This window comes from Ascaphus truei, chromosome 15, assembly GCF_040206685.1.
Source record: "Ascaphus truei isolate aAscTru1 chromosome 15, aAscTru1.hap1, whole genome shotgun sequence".
Classification (NCBI taxonomy): Eukaryota; Metazoa; Chordata; class Amphibia; order Anura; family Ascaphidae; genus Ascaphus; species Ascaphus truei.
In genome coordinates, this window is record NC_134497.1 from 8409685 (window position 1) to 8431414 (window position 21730).

Here is a 21730-nt window from a genome sequence, read left to right on the forward strand (position 1 = left end):
ATCAGTGTATATATGTCTCACTATATGTATGAATGTATATAGTAAGGAATACATAGGTACAGTATATATGTGTCAATATGTATGCATGTTTGTAGGAGGGAATACAGAGGTACAGTATATATGTGTCAATATATGTATGAATGTATGTAGGAGGGAATACATAGGTACAGTATAGGTGTAAATCCCATTCTAACATTTTTAGACTGCTAAGGCCCTTGCTGACACCCCAGGGTGACCCTGCACAGTAGCTACGTCTGCTGAGAAATCCGTGCAATATTGGGGCAATAAATGGCATTAGATTTATGGCAGAAAATCGAATTGCAAGTCAATGGATTTGGTTTGGACGTCGATAGATTCTGTGCTGCTTTGTAATGTACTTATTTGGATTCTCCACCTCCAGCCCAGGAGGTATTGGAGAATCGCTGGGTTCTGTGACACTGTTTGAGGTTGATATATTTAAGGGGGGGAGGGGGAGACAGTATATGCCTGCTCTCCTTATGCAGACCCCTTTCCTGTTCTCCTGTTGCCCCTTCAGTTTCAGAGTGGGGTGTAGGCGGGTGGGGTTGGGGGCTCCTTGAGGGATTTGAGATAACCCCTTTCCTGGTGTCGCTGACCCCTCTGGCAGCCAAGGGGCACGGTTGGCATACGTGTGGTGTCCCGGTGTCTCTTTTTTGGGATGATTTCGGTGTCACCCAGGGGTGCCCCATCACAGACAGACTGTACCAGCCTCTGGGATTTTCTGCAATAGACACATCCAGGCAGATCTCCCAGCTCTGCCTCCTCAAAGCATCGAAATAAATAGTCCTGAGCTCTCCCTCAAGGGGAGATAGATGAGACCCCCGCCAGGCACCACCGGCTCCTCTGTGTTTGGTTAAAGCTGTACCAGCCGCCCCTCTCAGAGGTCAGTCCGGGTCACGCTGCCTCCCAGACACACACAATATCTCTTCCAGTCCTTTACTCGTTCTTCTTTTTGCTTCTATCTTTCATTTCCCTCCTCCCTTTTCCTCTCTGTTTAATAACCTGGCCTTGTTCAGTATATTTTATTATTCTATGTATGTGTGTATGTGTGTATGTATGTATTTATAGAGCGTCATTAATGTACATAGCGCGTCACAGTAGTAATACACGTGACAATCATATAAATAACAAATAATACAAATAAAAGATCGTGGGAATAAGCGCTTCAGACATTAAAGTAACATTTAGGAAGAGGAGTCCCTGCTCCGAAGAGCTTACAATCTAATTGGTTGTAGGAAGAACGTACAGAGACAGTAGGAGGGTGTTCTGGTAAGTGCGTCTTCTGTTTTTCCCCCCTCTCTGTTCTTTAGATAAACGTGTCCCAGGATCTGGGTTCTAGGCTCTGGAAGCCGCTTTTCCACTCGCACGCTCAGGGCAGGTCTGTGATAGACGTTCACACTTGCAGGTTCCGCGCTTGGTCACAAACGTGTGGAATCTGATAGTGAATATAAAACCCCACATCCAAACATCTGTATTATGACTGTTTGTAATACCCGATCCATACGTTCCATGTGAATGCACAGTCCTGAGGAGGCGCCTTATTCCTTCTCCCACACCGTCACCCTGAGCAGAGTCAGATTCAGGGGTGGCCAACTCCAGTCCTCAAGGGCCACCAACAGGTCACGTTTTCAAGATATCCCTGCTTCAGCACAGGTGGCTCAATCAGTGGCTCAGTCGAAAACTGCATCGCCTGTGCTGAAGCAGGGATATCCTGAAAACCTGACCTGTTGGTGGCCCTTGAGGACTGGAGTTGGTCACCCTTGCTCTCTAACTCATACATCAAAGATGCTGAGGGAGCAAGGCGCTGGCCTCTGAAGTGGATAATGATGACCGCAGTCTAAAGGAGCAGTCCTGGCTGCCTGTGTTTTTTTAACTCATTTCTTTTTACAGAGTGTGTCTAGGAGGGGTGGGGGGGATTCTCTCAATATTCTTAGCTCGGGAGACCCGCTGTCTTATGAGATATTTTAATTTTACCAGTGAAGTTACGGGGGTTCCGGGCTCTATCCAGCCAAACCTTGCAGGTCCTGTCAGCCAATAGGAAGCTGCAATGTCATTGGATGAGGCTTCAATGATTGGACGGCCCTTTCAATGCCCTGAGAGAACACTGATATCGTGGGAGCTGGGGACTCCGAAGCTGCGACATGGATTGCCGATTGAAGACTTCACGATTGCTCAGGGTGACCTTCCTCTGTCTGCAGTGCAATGAAATAGATTGCAAGCTCTTTGGCTCGGATTCATTGTATCTGTACTGTTGCGCTGCACATTCCAGTGATACTCGCATTATGCGCGTTCTGCGGGTACGTTTGCTCGGATGTCTCTGTAGGCCGTTACTCAATACGCCGCGAAGCTGCTTCCCTGCGCTGGGGAATATCTCTGTCCCCTTTCTCTGAATGGAGTTGAACTCTTCTCAAACACGGGGAAGACCTGTTCACAGGATATTAAATAGGGGCGTCAGTCCCTGCCTTCCTTCTTGGCGTGTACCCTTGTTACTGTGATTAGACTTTGTGCCGAGATGCCCAGGCCGCGTGTCTCCTCCGATACCTCGTCAAAACGCAGCCGCTGCTGTCGCCCAAAACTGTCTGACCTTTTTTCTAACGCCGCGTCCGCTTCTTCTTATCCTCGTGCGATCATTTGTTATTTCTTTATTGTTTTATGTGACGCCAGCCGCCTCTACACAGCCACACAGTAAAAACAGACACGTCCTCTCAGGTGAAGAATGATTTAAAAAACCCAGACATAAAAGTCATTTTAGTGCTGGCTGAAGAGCTTACAATCTAAGGGATATGAAGGGAGGTGTAGAAAGGCTTGCTAACCGTAAATGCAAGTTATCTGGTATCGGTGCATGGCAGAGAGGGGGAGCAAGTGCCTTTGGGTAGAATTCAGTGATTTCCATTCATGCTTATTTAACATAAACTGGATTTTCAAACAAACATTGAAGACGAGGGAGGGAGAGAGGAGAAGAGAAAGGGAGAGAGGGAGGGGGAGTGGAAAAGAGAGGGGGAGAAAGGGAGGCTGAGAGGGGGGAGGAAGAGTGGAAAAGAGGAAGGGAGAGAAAGGGGAGAGGGGAAGAGAGGAAGGGACAGAAAGGAGAGGGAAAAGAAAGGGAAAGGGGGAGAGAGCGTTATCGTTAACTGAACACTCCTAGAAACAGCTGAGAGGTAGTAAGGTGAAAAGGTTTCAAGTGTGAGAGCGATAAAGAAAAGGGGGAAAGAAGGATAAAGGAGGGAGGAAGCAATGGGGGTGTAAGGTGAGGAAGAGATGGGGGTGTAAGGTGAGGAAGAGATGGGGGTGTAAGGTGAGGAAGAGATGGGGGTGTAAGGTGAGGAAGAGATGGGCGTGTAAAGTGAGGAAGAGATGGTTGTGTAAAATGAGGAGGAGATGGGTGTGTGAGGTGTGGAACAGATGGGTGTGTAAGGTGTGGAAGAGATGGGCGTGTAAGGTGAGGAATAGATGGGTGTGTAAGGTGAGGAAGAGATGGGTGTGTAAGGTGAGGAAGAGATGGGTGTGTAAGGTGAGGAAGAGATGTGTGTGTAAGGTGAGGAAGAGATGGGTGCGTAAGGTGAGGAAGAGATGGGTGCGAAAGGTGAGGAAGAAGAGGCTTTAAAACATAGTTGTACTGTGCCAGATTAAGAAGAAAATTCTTCATTTATTCAATATCGTGGCCCAGTTATTTGAACTGTATTTCAGAAACATTTATACTATTATATATATATATATATATATATATATATACATATATATATATATATATTTATATATATAACTTTGTATCCAAAAAGTTACATACTGAGTGCTCATTTGCATATTATTGCCCAGAATCCCTGGCTGCAATGGAAACATTGTCTGCTAAGGCCGCGTCCATGCTGCCTGCTCACGAGCGCGAACCCTCATTGGCTGAACCACGCATGTGACCCGGCCCAGTACGAAACAAAGACAAAAGTATTTGTCTCTGCACGCACGCTCACGCAAGCGTGCAGCTTGAACGCTCCAATGGATTTACATTGGTTTGATCGTGCAGCTCGCGGTCAGCATGGACTAGGCCTCAGAGACAGTGGGGGAAAGGCAGGCTTGCGGACAGATCCAGCTTGCTGGCGGTTACATTGGTGCCGCTGCACTGTGTCCCGCGGTTATAGACGCCCCGCGCTTTTCCCCACCACCATGAAACTCACTAAGAGCGCGGCGCCTCTCTAAGCGTCTCTTACCTCGTCCGGCAGCATCTCCTTCCGTGGCGCCTCATTGTTATGGCGCCCCAGCATCACATGGCATCGCTTGGTCACGCCAACATAGCGTCGCAACATGACGCTGCATTGTTGGAAGAGGAGACGCCGCACCGGTCAACGTAAGAAGCCCCACCACATTCCCAGGCGGCCGCGGTTTCGGACATGTCGGAGACGTGTGAACGGGCCCAGAAATGGCATTTGTATTTTCTGCACACTGTACGGGGAGAGATTGGGTCACTTTTTAACGTTAAAAAGAAAGTGGAAATTAAGTGTATGAACATGACACTAGTGGTACTCCCACGTGGACCATGGTATGTAAGGAGTATCCATAGGTTATTAGTATTGATCCGAGGGCAGTGAGCGTTCTGAAGGGGCTTTGGGATATTTAGTAGTGTTACAGGGTGCAGCGTTTCCCCTGCAGTGGTAAGGAGTAGAGTCAGTGTATGTTTTATCTGCTTCTTGTCATTTGCAGCAAAAGGATCTTAAAATGCATAAATAACAGCTAGAGAAACAGCAAAAAGGTCCCCCCTCCTCCCCTCAGCACGAAGAGAAAGGCGAGAGGGCCCTGCGATGCTTCGTGTCAGGTGCCTGGTGGCGATGGGGAGGATTTCACCCCGCGCTGCCATCTGAGGCTGCGGCTGAAATACAAATGCAAAGCAAGGGGGAGAGCGCGATATAGAGAGACACACAAGACAGCTCTGAGTCACAATACATCTGTCTAATTATTGGGGAGCAGAGCAGCTCTGGCCTCAGTGCTGACTGCAGGCAAAACTGGTATAGGAGCAGCGACTGTGTGTGTGTTTATTTATACGTGTGTGTTTATTTATATGTGTGTGTTTATTTATACGTGTGTGTTTATTTATGTGTGTGTGTTTATACGTGTGTGTGTGTGTGTTTATACGTGTGTGTGTGTGTGTTTATACCTGTGTGTGTGTTTATACCTGTGTGTGTGTTCATTTCTGCTGGTGTGTGCTTATACCTGTGTGTGTGTTTGTTCATTTATACGTGTGTGTTTATTTATATGTGTGTGTGTTTATACGTGTGTGCGTTCATTTCTGCGGGGGGGGGGGGTGTTTATACCTGTGTGTGTTCATTTATACCTGTGTGTGTTCATTTATACCTGTGTGTGTTTATTTATGTGTGTGTGTTTATACGTGTGTGTGTTTATACGTGTGCGTTTATACGTGTGTGCATTTATACGTGTGTGCGTTTATACGTGTGTGCGTTTATACGTGTGTGCGTTCATTTCTGCGGGTGTGTGTTTATACCTGTGTGTGTGTTCATTTATACACGTGTGTGCATGTATATATTCATGTGTGTGCGTGTTTATACTGAGGATTGGCACTTTCACTGCTGTTTTGATTCTTAAAATTTGTTGGTTTTTTTGCTAGAACGTAAACAGTTTGGGATTTTTTTTAAGATAATGGAAAACAAATCTAAATAATTAGAAACTATTATTTTTTTGGCAACATTTTACGTTTTTTAGTTTGCAAACTCAGAAGTTCAACCAGTTTATAAATGAACTAAACAGCATTTGAGGACGACCCTTCCTCAAATGACCGATGTAATTCAGCAGATAATATAGTTAATGACTTTATCTAGGTCACAAGTGCTTATTACTCATTAATTCCTAATTGTGCTAATAATCTTGTACGGGAAGTAATTTACTCAACTGTGTTCTCCTCAGTTTTTATATATATATATATATATATATATATATATATATATATATATATGCAAATATAGCTGTATGCTCATCTGCATGTCTTAGGCAGGTCTGCAACCACGCCTTTCCCCATATATATATATATATATATATATATATATTAAACACAGAATAGGTGCCGCAGTCAAATCAGCTCTGAGAGACCTAATAATACACAGAACCTGACATCAAGGTAAAAGTTACCTTCTGGCGGTGCTAATGACCCAAAGGAATTTATAAACACAAAAAGAAAAAAGAAGGGTCCAAACACAGGAGCACTCAAATATTATGTAATGGAAAAATAGAAAAATGGACTTTATTAGCAATGCATCATAAAAACACAAGAGACAAACTCAAACACATACCACATAATAAACTGCTGCAAAATATAATTAATAATAACTAAACACAAATCAACCCCTAACCTGGAAAGACCAAATAGTAAGAGTTCTAACAGGACATAACAGAACCAGGGGGAAAAAAATTCCCCTAGTAGTGTAACAGAGATCGGCCGATCAGAGAATAAATGAGAACTCAAAAAAATTAACGGACAAACCAGAGCGCAGAAAAATTTATCAGAAAACTGTAAGTCAGATATCAAAAACATTACAAATACTGCATGAGATAACTTAATAACATAACAGTCACAAGATAATAATTACTGGGGAAGGTATGTGTAACCTACAGCAAAAAATACCCAAATGGCTAAGAAAATAACACTAAAGCGTAGGGCAGGTAAAACAGCAACAATAAGCACTTCAAAAATGAGGCAGACAAGGCAGCAAGGAAATCCCACAGTACAGACCAGTTTCGGAAGTCCCAGCATAAATAAAATAGCATAAGTGAAGTCCACACGTTCCACACGGGTCAGGGGGTAGTGTGAGGGTTGTCTCTGCTCCGCTCCGAAGGCCGTTTCGCCGTCAGGCTTCTTCCAGGAGCGTAGTGCCAGCCCATGGGGACTTCCTTGCTGTTTTACCTACCCTACGCTTTAGTGTCCACTGTTGCTGGGCTGTCAGCTCCTGATCACTGTGTACCTTGCCACTGATCTGATCAGTGGGGGTTTACCCCTACTGCACTTTGTGCTACAATTGGACGTCCCCTTTATCCTGCTTACTATTTGTTTGTTATTTACCATCAGCATTAGGTTGTTCCAGCATTTTCACAGGGTCTTCTGTATACTTACCCTTGTGGCTTTACTCTTATTATTTTCTTAGCCATTTGGGTATTTTTTGCTGTATGTTACACATACCTTCCCCAGTAATTATTATCTTGTGACTGTTATGTTATTAAGTTATCTCATGCAGTATTTGTAATGTTTTTGATATCTGACTTACAGTTTTCTGATTAATTTTTCTGCGCTCTGGTTTGTCCATTAATTGTTTTGAGTTCTCATTTATTCTCTGATCGGCCTATCTCTGTTACACTACTAGGGGATTTTTTTCCCCCCTGGTTCTGTTATGTCCTGTTAGAACTCTTACTATTTGGTCTTTCCAGGTTAGGGGTTGATTTGTGTTTAGTTATTATTAATTATATTTTGCAGCAGTTTATTATGTGGTATGTGTTTGAGTTTGTCTCTTGTGTTTTTATGATGCATTGCTAATAAAATCCATTTTTCTATTTTTCCATTACATACTCTTTGAGTGCTCCTGTGTTTTGACCCTTCTTTTTTCTTTTTGTGTTATATATATATATATATATATACACACACACCACACACACACACACACACACACACACACACACACACACACACACACACACACACACACACACACACACACACACACACACACACACACACACACACGGGACTCGGTTCTAATAATCAGCACTGAGACGTTGTGAGTCTACACTTCCGGCTAGTTTCAGAGATGAAAATCTTCAGGATTATATTTATTCTGGGGGGGGGGGGGGGGGCGGCTGTTTCAAAAACTCCTCATTTATATGGAATAGTTAAATACGCAAGAGAAAATAACAGGCATTCAACATTGGATCCTCTCACACGTGGATTCCAAACACAACTCACAATGTTCTTGGATGAACTCTTAATTCTGCAATTTAGGCTGTGATTCGCTAAACCACGGTACAAAATACGGCACCCTGATCCAAGTCAATGGCGGTTAGTCCTGAATTGGGGTGCAATACCCCATATGGGTGTATCACGGCCCAAGGGCCAGGTAAGTGGGTCTTATGGACTGTTTAGTAAACATGACTCTGTAATCTCTGTAAACACTTTACTCCCTAATAAATGATCAGCTCCTTTACGTTTGGACATTTATTGCAGAATTGTTCCTATAGTTTTGTACAAGCTTGGGGTACCCTTCTGCCATTAACATTACCCATTTCCCTACCCACCGCTAAACCTTGGCGTAAGTCTATGGCATGTACACGGCACGCTGATACAATGAGATTAGCAAATGTACAGCCCCTCTGATAACAGAGGCTAAAGCCTTTATACAGACTAGATATACATGAAGAGCAGAGTGTCCTGTAATCTCCAGGACAATGCAGCAGCGCAAATCCATAGAATAATTCTTTAAACTCCCAGCAATAACTGTAATTACATGACTGATGCGGGGTGCTCTGCTTGTACCAGCTCCTCTGGGTTCTGATTGGCGCTGCCAGGCAGCAAACTTTAGCAAAGCCGTGGGATTACCATGCAGAGACCTATTTTAATCATGTAAATTTGTGAATATAGCTGTGTGTGTGAAGTTTTGCTGTAATCCCCTCCCCCAGACGGGAGATGCTGATGGCCCTGTGAGTTTTGGGATGACAGGTGGTTGGCAGCAAACTTCCTTTGAAAGGTTCTGTAGGGTTAACCTTTCCGGGGCTAGAGGAACCAAAAAAAGAAAGAACAGGGATCGTTAACACAGAAATCATTAACTTGATCCACCTGCTCTGCCCCAAAAACGTGTCCCTTTGGGCTAACTGTACTTTTACTCATTGCTTTATTTCCTTCGTGCCACATCTCTGTGACGATCACCTAACATTGTATTAATATGCAGGTGGCTGGAGGTACATTCACCTGTGCGCAGGTGCACTGGTTATGCCCCAAACCTGGTGGGGTCGGTGGATCCAGACGGGAGTGTTGGAAACCACTAAACTAAACCAGTGGTTCCCCACTCCAGTCCTCAAAATTCCCCCATCAGGTCTGGGGTTTTAGGCTATCCTGGCTTCAGCACAGGTGGCTCAATCAGTGGCTCACGCATTTTTTCCTGTGCTGAAGCAGAGATATCCTTAACTCCCGACTTGTTGGGGAATGTTGAGGACTGGATTTTGGAACCACTGCACTAAATGAATACTATTTGTACTGTATGTAGGTCAGTGACTGGCGGTCATACTCTATATGGGACCACAACCTGCAGCATACGTACAGGGCTGCCCCCGATTTACTGCGGGTCCCTAAAATCTCACAGAGCAAAACAACTGCAAGTAACATTGATTACGCGTGAAACGCATGATTTCCGTACGTTGGTCGTAACCCACTACTCTTTGTTTGGCACTCAGATGGTTAAACCCGGTGCTGCGAAAATGTTCCATTAACCCTTGCAGTTCTAGGGGCCTAGTATGGCATTGCAAAGAAGGGAAGGCATTAGTGAAGCTTTGAGGGAAACATTGACCGAGCGTTTCTAAGCCACAAGGCATCAAACATCCTATTCAATTCAATGGGCTATGAGGTGCCTCACTGTTTAGCACTGCTTAGTAAATAGGGGCCTAAATCCTATGGCTATCTCACATCAGGAACCTTCATCACTCTACCTGAGAAAAAAGGAACAAGATTTCACAGCACATGTAACAGGGGCCTAACTGCTTTCTGCAAAGTCCTCCTTCCTTTGCAAACAGCTTAGTATTATATTCTTATTTAGTTGTCTATTGTCTCCTGCCGATTAACCCTTTCATTGCCAATGTGAAGCAGACCGCAGCAAGCCTCTGTAATAACAAAGGGCTCAAACAAATATCCTAAATCGTGTGTTAGTACAAATACAAGTGGCTTAATCACACCTTGTTATGTGTGGGTCGGGTAAAGTTTCCATGAACAATGTCTCTACCTCTTCACGCACATTTCGTTTGTTTATTGCTCTTATTTTTGGAACATTTTGAAGGTCTGTGCATAAGAAACATAACAGGTAGAAATTGTTCATGTTGCTTCTGCTGTATTCTCAATTTATACAAACAAAAACCAGACAAAGATGCCCAAAGCTACTTCCAATGTGACAAAAATACACAGTGCAATACCTATATATTCTCTTGAAAAAGGGTCATTTAGTTTAACCCTTTGGCCAAAGTGTCTTAAGCCTGCTGCCACTTTCAAGGAATGACCATAGCAAGTCCTAACACTCACCTGGGTTAAAATTCTTATTTACCTGTATAATTACAGGAAGAATGATCACATTGGATCTGTCGTAACCTGGCAAAATGAAACTAACCTGCCAACTTGTAAAGTGGGGAGGGGCAAGCTTAAAACTTGGGGGGGGGGTATTCTCAATTTAAAACAGGCTACATTTTTGTCACAATGTTCGACATTATTGCAGAGATATTAATCTCACAGATATGAGCTGATCCTGTACAGAACAGTAAATACCCTAAAAATATCAATCAACTTGCCATAGAGAGAAAAAAATATTTATTTGAGAATTTAATGTTAATAGTTTTTATCTCAAAATCGGAACCATTTCTTTGATCAGATAAGATTTTGCTCTCTGACTGTTCTGGGACATTATTTTAATACAGGCTGTTGGGTACAGCTGATTACATTTTGTTTATTTGACATGTCACTATGTTATTTATACATTTTTGGATAATAGTTATCCCTTAAATTTTGTATTCACATTTGATTTATATCTTGATATTATTTTTCTTAGACCATCATCTCAGTAATGCACTATTATCTTCCCTTCAGTGATATCAATGAGTGCCTGTCCTGTTTTATTCCTGGGATTATTTGAATTTTACGAAATATTTTGCGAACGCACATACTGCTCCCCGTTTCTGAACGTGCTCAGACTCCTCTAGATATGGATTTATTTCTCTTTCACATTTAGAAATGTTTTTATACGCTGCGCTGTGGAGCCACAGAGAGAAGAGAAAGTAAAAGCAATAACATAAGCAGATAATCTCTCTCAACAGTATTAGCAACACAAGTCATTCAAAAAATTACCTGTTTTTGTAAAAAAAAAAAAATGAAATCTATTTCAAAATAATAACATCAGTTACTCGCCCTGCGTTGCCCTCTCACTGCGAGCACTTCCAGGCATGTGTGTGATGTATTCTGCTGATTTATAAGCCCCTGTCCCTGTATTGTATTAGCAATTGCCTGCACTCTACTTAAACCAGTATGCTTTTTTAAAACCTTTTTGGTTAAGGAACCCTATAATTATATTGTGAAATTCTGAAGTATCCCAACCCTCTCTAATAGCGTGGCTGAGATCGGATATATTGTAAGGAACCCCGACCCTCTCTAATAGCGTATCTGAGATCAGATGCATTGTATGGAACCCCAACCCTCTCTAATAGCGCGTCTGAGATCAGATACATTATAAGGAACCCCAACCCTCTCTAAGAGCGCGTCTGAGAACAGATGCATTGTAAGGAACCCCAACCCTCTCTAAGAGCGCGTCTGAGGTCAGATGCATTGTAAGGAACCCCAAGCCTCTCTAATAGTGCGTCTGTGATCAGATGCATTGTAAGGAACCCCAACCCTCTCTAATAGTGCGTCTGAGGTCAGATACATTGTAGGGAACCCCAACCCTCTCTAGTAGCCTGCCTGAGATCACATGCATTGTAAATTCTTCTGTATTTGGTACAATTGTGAATTGATCTGAAAAGTGCACATAATCCTATAGTGATGCCTGGGGTTGAAAAACATTGGGTTAATCTGTAATGTACTGCATACAATAATAAAAAATAGCACATCAATGAATCTACGTTTTATGGATGATCAGAAACAACAATTATGATGAATCCGTGTTATCTTAATGTATATATACGGTTTGTTATATAAGAATACTTGAGCGTCATACAAAGAAGATTTACCCTCTAATTGCTCATTGAAGGTGATAGATCACGGATATGTAAATATAAGGCCATTTACTTTAAGTTTATTTGTGCAAGTGCCTTTAGTGTAACTGAGACTCCAGCACTGATAGGGTTAAGCAGACTCCTACATTTGTTTGCAAAGACAAAAAAAAATATGTCATACCAATATCTCAATTAAAAGTTAAATACAAGAGACAAGCTGAGGTTCCCAAACCAAAGCCTTCTCATTCCAATTAGCATAAAAGTGCAGACAGCTCCAGAAATCGACTTAATAAACTTAACTAGTCACACCCTGTGTATAAGACAAGATCCACTGAGACAGATTCCAGCCCTGGGCGCCTGCAGCACCAGCTGAACTGGGTGCTTGTAATGAGCACAGATCACAAAATGATGTCTGAGGAATTCCTAGCAAACGCATCGGATCCCCACGTCCCAGCATGAGGAATTACAGAGTGACACAACTGCACATGAATTAAATGCATGAAGAAAATAACGCGTCGATCACTGCGCCCCATTCAGTATATGGGGATTTGTTTATTGAGGTCCTCTCGGCTGAAAAACAGGGGCACATTTTGGGAAGAAGAGTGCAGACTATTGGTTAAAGAACAGAAATTAAAAGCAGCTGGATATTTTAAATAAATCGGGGCGCATCCCCCCCCCTTATTTTTTCAGCCGGGTGACTTTAACACGGGGGTTCTCAACCCCAGTCCTCAAGACACCCCACCCCCCTAACAGGTCAGGTTTTCAGGATGTCCCAGCTACAGCACAGGTGGCCCAATTAGTGTCTCCCTGCTTCAGCACAGGTGATGCAATCGAAGACCGCCACTGATTGAGTCACCTGTGCTGAATCAGGGCTATCCTGAAAACCTGACCTGTTGGTGTGTCTTGAGGGCTGCAGTTGAGGACCCCCTGCCTTAATAGATAAAAGAAACACTGTGGTGTGTGGGTGACCTTACCTTTTCACAAATTATGTTTTCCATTAGGTTTCTTGCCCTTAGCTTTAACAGTATGCAGTTATTACATTTTAAAATGTGCTTGTATTTCTTGTGTTTTAGATTTTAAATGTGTGTATATTTGTATTTATATATCGCCCACAATATATGTATGGCTTTATAATATAAAGAATTATAATACAGAAAGTGCAGGAATTTCTGCCCAGAAAACTTACGATGAAGTTTGTTCTCCTGACCGTATTAATTTTGCCATCTATGTAATTAAATGCGGATATTATAACTTCTAGAGCAGATTAAAACAAATATGCTACATATTTGTAGGATGCTTAAGCCTTCCTGTGTCTCCACAATCATAGAACTGTTACCGAGCTTTAATTTTAGTGTAAATGAGTGTGTTTTTATGACCCCACAAACAAAACAGAAACCTGACTTTCTTTGGAGATAAAATGTATTTTTAACCAGCCCTCGAAATTCTATAAAGGAAAACATGATTTTCATAACATCCATTATCTCTGCTCACCAGCCCTTTCACTGATTTATAGGGTTATTGGAACAAGCTGCACACGGGATTGCGTTTAAACCTCACAGATCATATCTTAATTTATTTCCAATTTCCCCAATAAAAACCCTAATTGAAAAGGGCTTCTGATATTTCATGTCTACAGCAATAACACAAATGACCATTGTATGTCTATAAAAAAAGAAAATAAATGTGTGTGTGTGTATATATATATATTTACAATGTGTGTATATTTACACTATATGTATATGTGTATATATATATATATATAAATATATATATATATATATATATATATATATACATATATATATATATATATATACATATATAGCTCAAAAGTAAGACGAAAGGAGGACTCTTATCCAAAACTCTAAATATTTCTGATCTTTATTTTTGATTCAGAAATCCTCCAAAAACATTTTTTTAAATGAACCAAATCCTTTTTGTGTGTCTGCACCATTGTATATCATTTCCATATTCCCTGGATCTGACCCTGTACATAAATATATTATTAAGGAAGCAAACGAGTTCAGCTTTCTTTCGATGCAGCTTTGCACATTTATAAAAGTTCTGCCCCTTTGTCAGACAGAAAAGTTGCAGCCAAATAACAAGACTTTTCAGAATAGGGATCTTCAGTAGAATGAAAAATGACCAACGAAATCCACGATCTGCAGCCAGAGGCAGTACAGAAAGAGTCCTGAGAAGAACAGAATGGGGAGAGCATGGAAAGAAAGGGGGCAAGGTGTGTTTAGGGGAAGAAGCATCAGGGCTTCTCTGTGCAGTGTTTGCAGAGGTTCGCGGTGCCCCCAGGGAAGGCTGTGCACTTCTCCTGGGCAGTGGGAAGAGCTGTGCCAGGGAAGGGGTACCCAGAAGACTGTCCAAAAGGAGTGATGGTGCTGGGCAGGGAGCTGGGAATGGTCTGTCCCTGGTTTAAATATGCCACCAGCCTCCTCATCTCCTCCAGAGCCTGGGCTTGCATGAGGATGTAGTTCTTGGCCAGGAGCAGGGTGGCTATTTTGGACAGTTTCCTGACTGATGGGCTGTGGGCGTAAGGAATGACTGACCTGAGCCCATCCAGAGCATCATTGAGGTCGTGCATCCGCCTCCTCTCTCTGGCGTTGATGCTGAGTCTCAGGGAGCGCTGCCCCTTAGGTTTCTTCCCGGTAAGCTTCCCTTCGTTGTCATAGGACATAGAGCCGCTGGTTGTGGGGTCGAAGCTGTCCTCCTCATCCCCAGTCTGATCGTCGCTGCTGTCCCCGGACTTATCCCTGGAGTTGGGGTTGAAGTCCAGGCTGGCTGCTCCTCCTGGGTAACTGTGCGCGTCTTCAGCACCACGGAGAGCTCCATACAAGGTCTGCCCATAGTTCTGTGCTAAGGCCATGTAAGCTTCGCTTGGGACTGATTTCATATCCGCCATCCCCTGTCCAGCCAAGTGACCAGCTCCCGCCCCAACACTCATGGACACATGGAACAAAGGTGAGTGGTGGCAGCCTTGGGTTGTAATCCTCGGGAAGCCACCTAAGGGCACTGTTGCTTGCCTGTGTCACCACTCTGTCCCCCGCCTGTCACCACTCTGTGCTCTGCTTGTGTCACCACTCTGTGCTCTGCTTGTGTCACCCCTCTGTGCTCTGCTTGTGTCACCACTCTGTCCCCCGGCCTGTGTCACCACTCTGTCCCCTGCCTGTGTCACCACTCTGTCCCCTGCCTGTCACCACTCTATACCCTGCCTGTGTCACCACTCTGTCCCCTGCCTGTGTCACCACTCGGTCCCCTGCCTGTGTCACCACTCTATACCCTGCCTGTGTCACCACTCTGTCCCCTGTCTGTCCACTCAGTGCTCTGCTTGTGTCACCACTTTGTTCCCCGCCTGTGTCCCCCCTGTGTCCCCCGCCTGTATCACAACTCTGTCCCCTGCCCGTGTCTGTGCCTTGGCTGGGGGAGGAAGATGACTCATTTTGTCAGCCCTGTGGCTGCTTATATGTCACTGAGCTGCCTGCTGGGACTCCACACACCCGTCCAATCACAGAGATCTGCTTCTGATTAACCCTTTCCGAGCTGGGGTTTGGGAGATGGCTTCATCCTCCAGGAAAATATAATGTTTAGATGTCCCCATAAAGTAGGGGCACATAGAAACAATTTTATTCGTTCATTAAAAAAATAAAAATAAAATTGTGCCATGATATATTTTCCTGGTTGTAACTTAGTATTTATGTCACTGTTATGCAGTCTAAGTTGTCATAACGCTGCGGGGGGCTTCTGGTTTTCACCTTGAACAGGAAATCAGGAAGAACAATGTATGAATAATGTCCCAGAGGTCTGTGTTAGTCCTGGATGCTCAGATACAGCTGTATGGGAATCTACCTGTGGCTATTCTGATGTGACTTTTGTCCTTTATTGACACAGTTGTGTTTGGCCAAAGCTACATACTGCCACCTACAGGCTCTTTTCTGTATTGCAAAAGCAATACAATCCATGAAGAATGGGAAGGCTCCAGGAAAGATGGCATTACAACTGAAATCTTGAAAGAAGCTGAGGGAGAAGTAGCAAAAATCCATGCAAAAGTCGTTACATGCTGCTTGAAGAACAGGAAAATTCCAGAGCACTGGAGTAATGCCATAGTTATTCTCATCCAGAAGAAGGGAGACAAAGAAGACCTTGAGCTAATGTACAGAGCAACAACCATTCTGCTTCCAGTCACTTACAAGATTTTTTTTTACAAAGATACTCGCTAATTAGATGCAACAGATCCTGGATTTTGCCATCGTAGAGAACGAGTGGGATTTCACTGTGGATACAACACAATGTTTCGTGTAACAAGTTATTTGCAGCAGCCATGAATACGATCTTGCACTCCGTTTAGGATTTGTAGATTACGAAAAAGCATTTGATTCTGTCTACTCCTCAGCAGTTCTAGATGCATTAAGAAGATACAATGTTGAAGAAGCGTACGTTGATTATTTTAAAGACCATTTACGAGTGCCTCATCAACCATTAGATTACATGAAGATATAAGCAAGATAAGGATCAGCAAGGGAGCGCGGCAGGGAGACACTGTGTCACCAAAGCGTTTCACTGCAACTCTTGAAGGATTGTTTAAGACATCGAATTGGGAAGAAAAAGGAATCAAAATTAGTGGTGAATATTTGAGACACCTACAATTTGCAGATTAGATTGTTATTTTTTGCCACCAATCCAGAAGATCTCCAGCAACAGATTGGAGAACTTGTCGAAAGCAAGAAAGAATGTGGCCTCCATATGAATATCAACAAGACCACAATGATGTTCAACAAATGTGTCACGTCTGTGAAGATTGACATAAATACAATAGAACTAGAAGAAGTGGAAGACTGTGTCTACCTTGGCCAGCCAATAACAATAGACGGGAAACTTTTGAATGAAATCAATAGGAGAATGAAGACGGGATGGAGGCATTTGAAAGAAACAAGACAAGATTTCAAGGGAACCTTCCGCAGTGCCTCAAGAATAAAGTTTTCTCCCAGTGTATTCTGCCCGTGCTCATGTATGGATGTGAAACCTGGACACTAAATGTGCAGATAATTCAGAAGCTTCAGACAACGCAAAGAAGTATGGAGAGAAGCATGCTGGGTATTACCCGAAGAGGCAGGAAAAAGAATGAATGGGTTTGAAACCAAACAAAAGTCTGTGACATCACTCGAGGAAAGAAATTAAAATGGCAGTGGGCCGGACATATCACAAGAAGAAATGACCATCGTTGGACAAACTGGTACTCGACTGGATTCCAAGAGTGATTAAAAGACAAAGACGATATAAGCAAACATTCTGGTTAACTAAGAGTTATATCATACCATACTTGTAGTACAAATTTTCTAAGAATTACAATAGCATATAACGTGTAAAGTATAAAATAGTATACAGGTACTCGCTAATCAAGTGTGTATATTATATATATATTTATATATATATGTATATTAGGGATTCCAGGTGTTGATGTTTTTAGAAATCGGTGTTTATTTTTTCTTGGGTTTCTGGTGTTTTCATTTAATTAAAAAAATCTGTTACCGGTGTTTAATAATGAATAAAGGTGACACGCATGTGAACTTGGTGTTTCCAGGTGCACTTTCATTAGTTTCCATCTTCCCCGTTAGGCATTTGTCTCTGACCTGTGGTCCACAGAACACCCTCCTACTGTCTCTAATTTCTCTCTACTTACCACTTAGATTGTAAGCTCTTCGGGGCAGGACTCCCTTTCCTATTATTATTTTTATATACGAAGCGCTTATTCCTATTATGTCCTGCGTGTCACTGCTGTAAAGCGCTGTTTATATGGATAGCACAATACAAATAAAGATATACATACATACTGTACATATACACATACATATAAGAGGTGGAATTTATTAGGAACGGATGCTTCATTTCTGGTGTTTATCGGTTTTAACCGAAAGTGCAAAATGGTCAGTGGTGTATATATCATCTATTCATTTTTGATTATAAAGCTCGGCTAACACGGTACATACATATATATATATATATATATATATATATAGTCAGATAAGGCAGTTGGCACTCCAATAGGTGCTGGTAAGCCACAGGTGCACGTCCCATATAGAGAATGTAGTTATACGTTACCGTTCCAAGGATTGGTAAACAAGAGACAGCACTCAATGTTGAAAATCAAAGTGTATTAGTGAAAGCAAAAATACATCCAGAAACCCAACGTTTCGGTCCTACAGAATGGGACCTTCCTCAGGGGGATTTGTATACCCCTGAGGAAGGTCCCATTCTGTAGGACCGAAACGTTGGGTTTCTGGATGTATTTTTGCTTTCACTAATACACTTTGATTTTCAACATTGAGTGCTGTCTCTTGTTTACCAATCCTTGGAACGGTAACGTATAACTATATATATATATATATATATATGTATGTATATATATATATATATATATATATATATATATATATATATGTATGTATATATACATATGTATGTATATATGTATGTATATATGTTTTATACTCAGAGTGCACAAACACCCCTTGTTTTTTTTTAAAATTATTATTATTATTCACTTAGATGAAAAGACTATTTAACATTTTTTTTAAAGCTCATATTGAGGAGGTTACTTCAGCACATATAGTGGTTGTTTCACTAGCACATGGAAGAGATCCCCTCAGTTTTCCTAGGCATAGAATGGAAATGTCCCCTTAACATCCACACACAAATATTACATCTCGTTGCCTTTACACCAAGATATTAAATGTCCCCTCACTGCCCCTGAACACATACAGGAAAGGTCTTCTGTGTTCTTCTACACTCATACAAACTGTGTATCCAATAGATTGCTATCTTCAGGTAACAAGACGCCAGTAAAAATCTTATGAATAGATTGTGATGTATTCTCAGGGCTCATCTTCAGTGATAGCAAAGGTGACTTTAACCAACCTCTTTAGGACTGTGAGATGTTAATGCATATTACAGCCAAGCACTGTAAAAATAAATGAATAGAGTGTATTTGTTCAGATGCATATAACTGCTCTTGCATTGACCTTTGAGTTGTGTGGCAGTGAGCAGAGATACCATCACACAGATCTGGCCATGGCTAATTCTCACCAAAATGTCACTATCTTTTTACCATTAACACGTTAATATTGTTTGGTTAAATCCACGTACCAACTTGACGTTGCAGAGCCAGAAACCAACCTTGCACGGATAAGACCCATAAGGTCAAAACAACTGTCTGTGAGTAGGGTTACTGGTTCTGCACTTCTCAAACCCAGGCTCTGCTGAAAGCTATGTAACACGGCAGGCATGAGCTCATAGAGGTCCATGTTAAAATGGATGAGAAGTAAAGAGTGACTCACTGTGCTCATTTTCATGTCATTACCCAGAATCCCTAGCTGCAGTGGAAGCCCTGTTTGCTAAGAGATAATGGGGAAAGGCAGCGCTGCAGACCTGTCTGAGACATGCACATGCACCATAAGTGGTATTTTTATTTACTGTTAATATTGTTGCAAGCCCAGAATGTTACATTCAAAATCCTGCTGCAAATTTATCTCACTAACTAATCAACCCCACTTCCCATACAGGCAGGTGAAGCCCTTCCATGCTGAGGTTTAGGCTCGGGATAAAGTCCTTCCATGCTGAGGTTTAGGCTCGGGATAAAGCCCTTCCATGCTGAGGTTAGGTTCGGATAAAGCCGCCCAGCATTTGGTAAATTCAAGCTGTTTTTACAGAATTTTTATTAAATAATCAAACTAGAAGTGAGGATGCGTACTATAAAAAAGATAATTAATTACTATACATAAACTGATGTTTCGGTTCAAATGTGACCTTCAGCAGGGGCCCTGCATATTCTGCACCACCTGGCTTGTAGTTTGGCAATTTTGAACCATTGCCTTTTGGTTAGTTGCACCTATTATTTTGTATGAGTGTCTGATTCTATTTGTTATTAAATAATAACTTGAATATAATTATTTTATTTCATATAGCACTTTTCCTCCAATGGGACTCAATGCGCTTCAAGATTATAATAAAGTGAAAGGTACACAGCTGCGTACATAGATTTTTATAGACACAATCCCTGTCCCACAGAGCTTGCAATCTATGTTCGGTACCTGAGGCACAGGGAGATAACGTGGCTTAACCCAAGGTCACAAGGAGCCGACACCGGGAATCGAACCAGGTGCCCGCTGCATTACTTAAACTATTCTGGCTGAAAACAATCTTTTTCTGTGTCATACAGTAATTCCTAGCGTGTGTAAAACTGCCCATTCTTTCAAATAAATTAAAAATCAAGCGAAATATTTATTCAGCTGTTTATTTATTTATTTATTTAAAGATTAGAAATCCCGTGATGGACTGAGGAATAAAACAGCAACTTTCACCAATGTCCACCAGGGGGCAATGTATCCATGGGAAGGAGTCCTGTGTGTTGCTGCCAGGCTTGTAGTATACACACAACCAAAGCAACACAAAGATATTTATGAAATCGTGGGCCTCTGTCCATCATTTGAATCCTATTTTACTTTAGGTCTAAAACTCCTCCCAAAGCCCCCCTTGTGTAACACTTCCAGGGTATAGAAGTTCCTCATTGACAAACGCCACATATTTTACACACCACGAAAACAGGATTGTTACTTTATCTTTTGCTGACACATTAAGCAGAACACATAGAAACATTGCAAATATTTGTTTCCCCCCCCCCCCCCCCGCACTGAACTGCAATAGTGCTGATCGGGGCACATCGGCTTTAAAGGGAGATTCTGTGCGGTTAGCGCCCCAATCAACACTACTGACATCTTAGTGATAATCTCAATTGTGTAAAAGCACAATAATGTACGCTTTGATGTTTTATTATCAGGACGGCTGCAACATCTGGACACACATCTGGACACACATCTGGGGAAACATCTGGAAACACATCTGGACACACATCTGGGGAAACATCTGGACACACATCTGAGCAGACATCTGGACACACATCTGAGCAGACATCTGGGCACAGATATGAGCATACATTTGGACATACATCTGAGCACACATCTGGACACACATTTAGGCATACATCTGAGCATACAGTACATTTGAGCAGACATCTGGACACATCTGGGCAGACAACTGGACACACATCTGAGCATACAGTACATCTGAGCACACATCTGGGCATACTCTGTCTTTAGCAGCGTTATTCTGGATCCAGGTTCATGTCTGGGGTATGAATGAACCCAGCTAGCTTCAACTCACCTCACACTCCATTCTTCTCCTCACTTTTAAAGCTTTACATTCTTCTGCCCCTCCTTACATCTCATCCCTAATTTCTCGCTATGCACCATCCAGACTCTTGCGTTCTTCTCAAGGATGTCTTCTTTCTACCCCCTTTGTATCTAAAGCCCTCTCCCGCCTTAAACCTTTTTCACTGACTGCCCCACACCTCTGGAATGCCCTTCCCCTCAGTACCCGACTAGCACCCTCTCTATCCACCTTTAAGACCCACCTTAAGACACACTTGCTTAAAGAAGCATATGAATAGCACTGTGGATATTCTGAACACATGGCACATAAAGCTTGGCCCCCTGCAGACGCACTTACCAGAACTCCCTCCTACTGTCTCTGTACGTTCTACCTACCTACCAATTAGACTGTAAGCTCCTCGGGGCAGGGACTCCTCTTCCGAAATGTTACTTTTATATCTAAAGCACTTATTCCCATGATCTGTTATTTATATTATCTGTTATTTATTTGATTACCACATGTATTACTACTGTGAAGCGCTATGTACACTAATGGCGCT

At 42.4% G+C, this 21730-nt stretch overlaps 1 protein-coding gene across 1 annotated transcript; it reads right to left on the reverse strand.

Annotated features, from left to right (window-relative positions):
- Positions 1 to 13805: 13805 nt before the first annotated feature.
- BHLHE23 (basic helix-loop-helix family member e23) lies at positions 13806 to 15475 on the reverse strand. Its single transcript, XM_075571464.1, has one exon. It carries the CDS (start codon positions 14912 to 14914, stop codon positions 14219 to 14221), a length of 696 nt encoding a protein of 231 aa, XP_075427579.1. The 5' UTR covers positions 14915 to 15475; the 3' UTR covers positions 13806 to 14218.
- Between the last annotated feature and the right edge of the window lie 6255 nt (positions 15476 to 21730).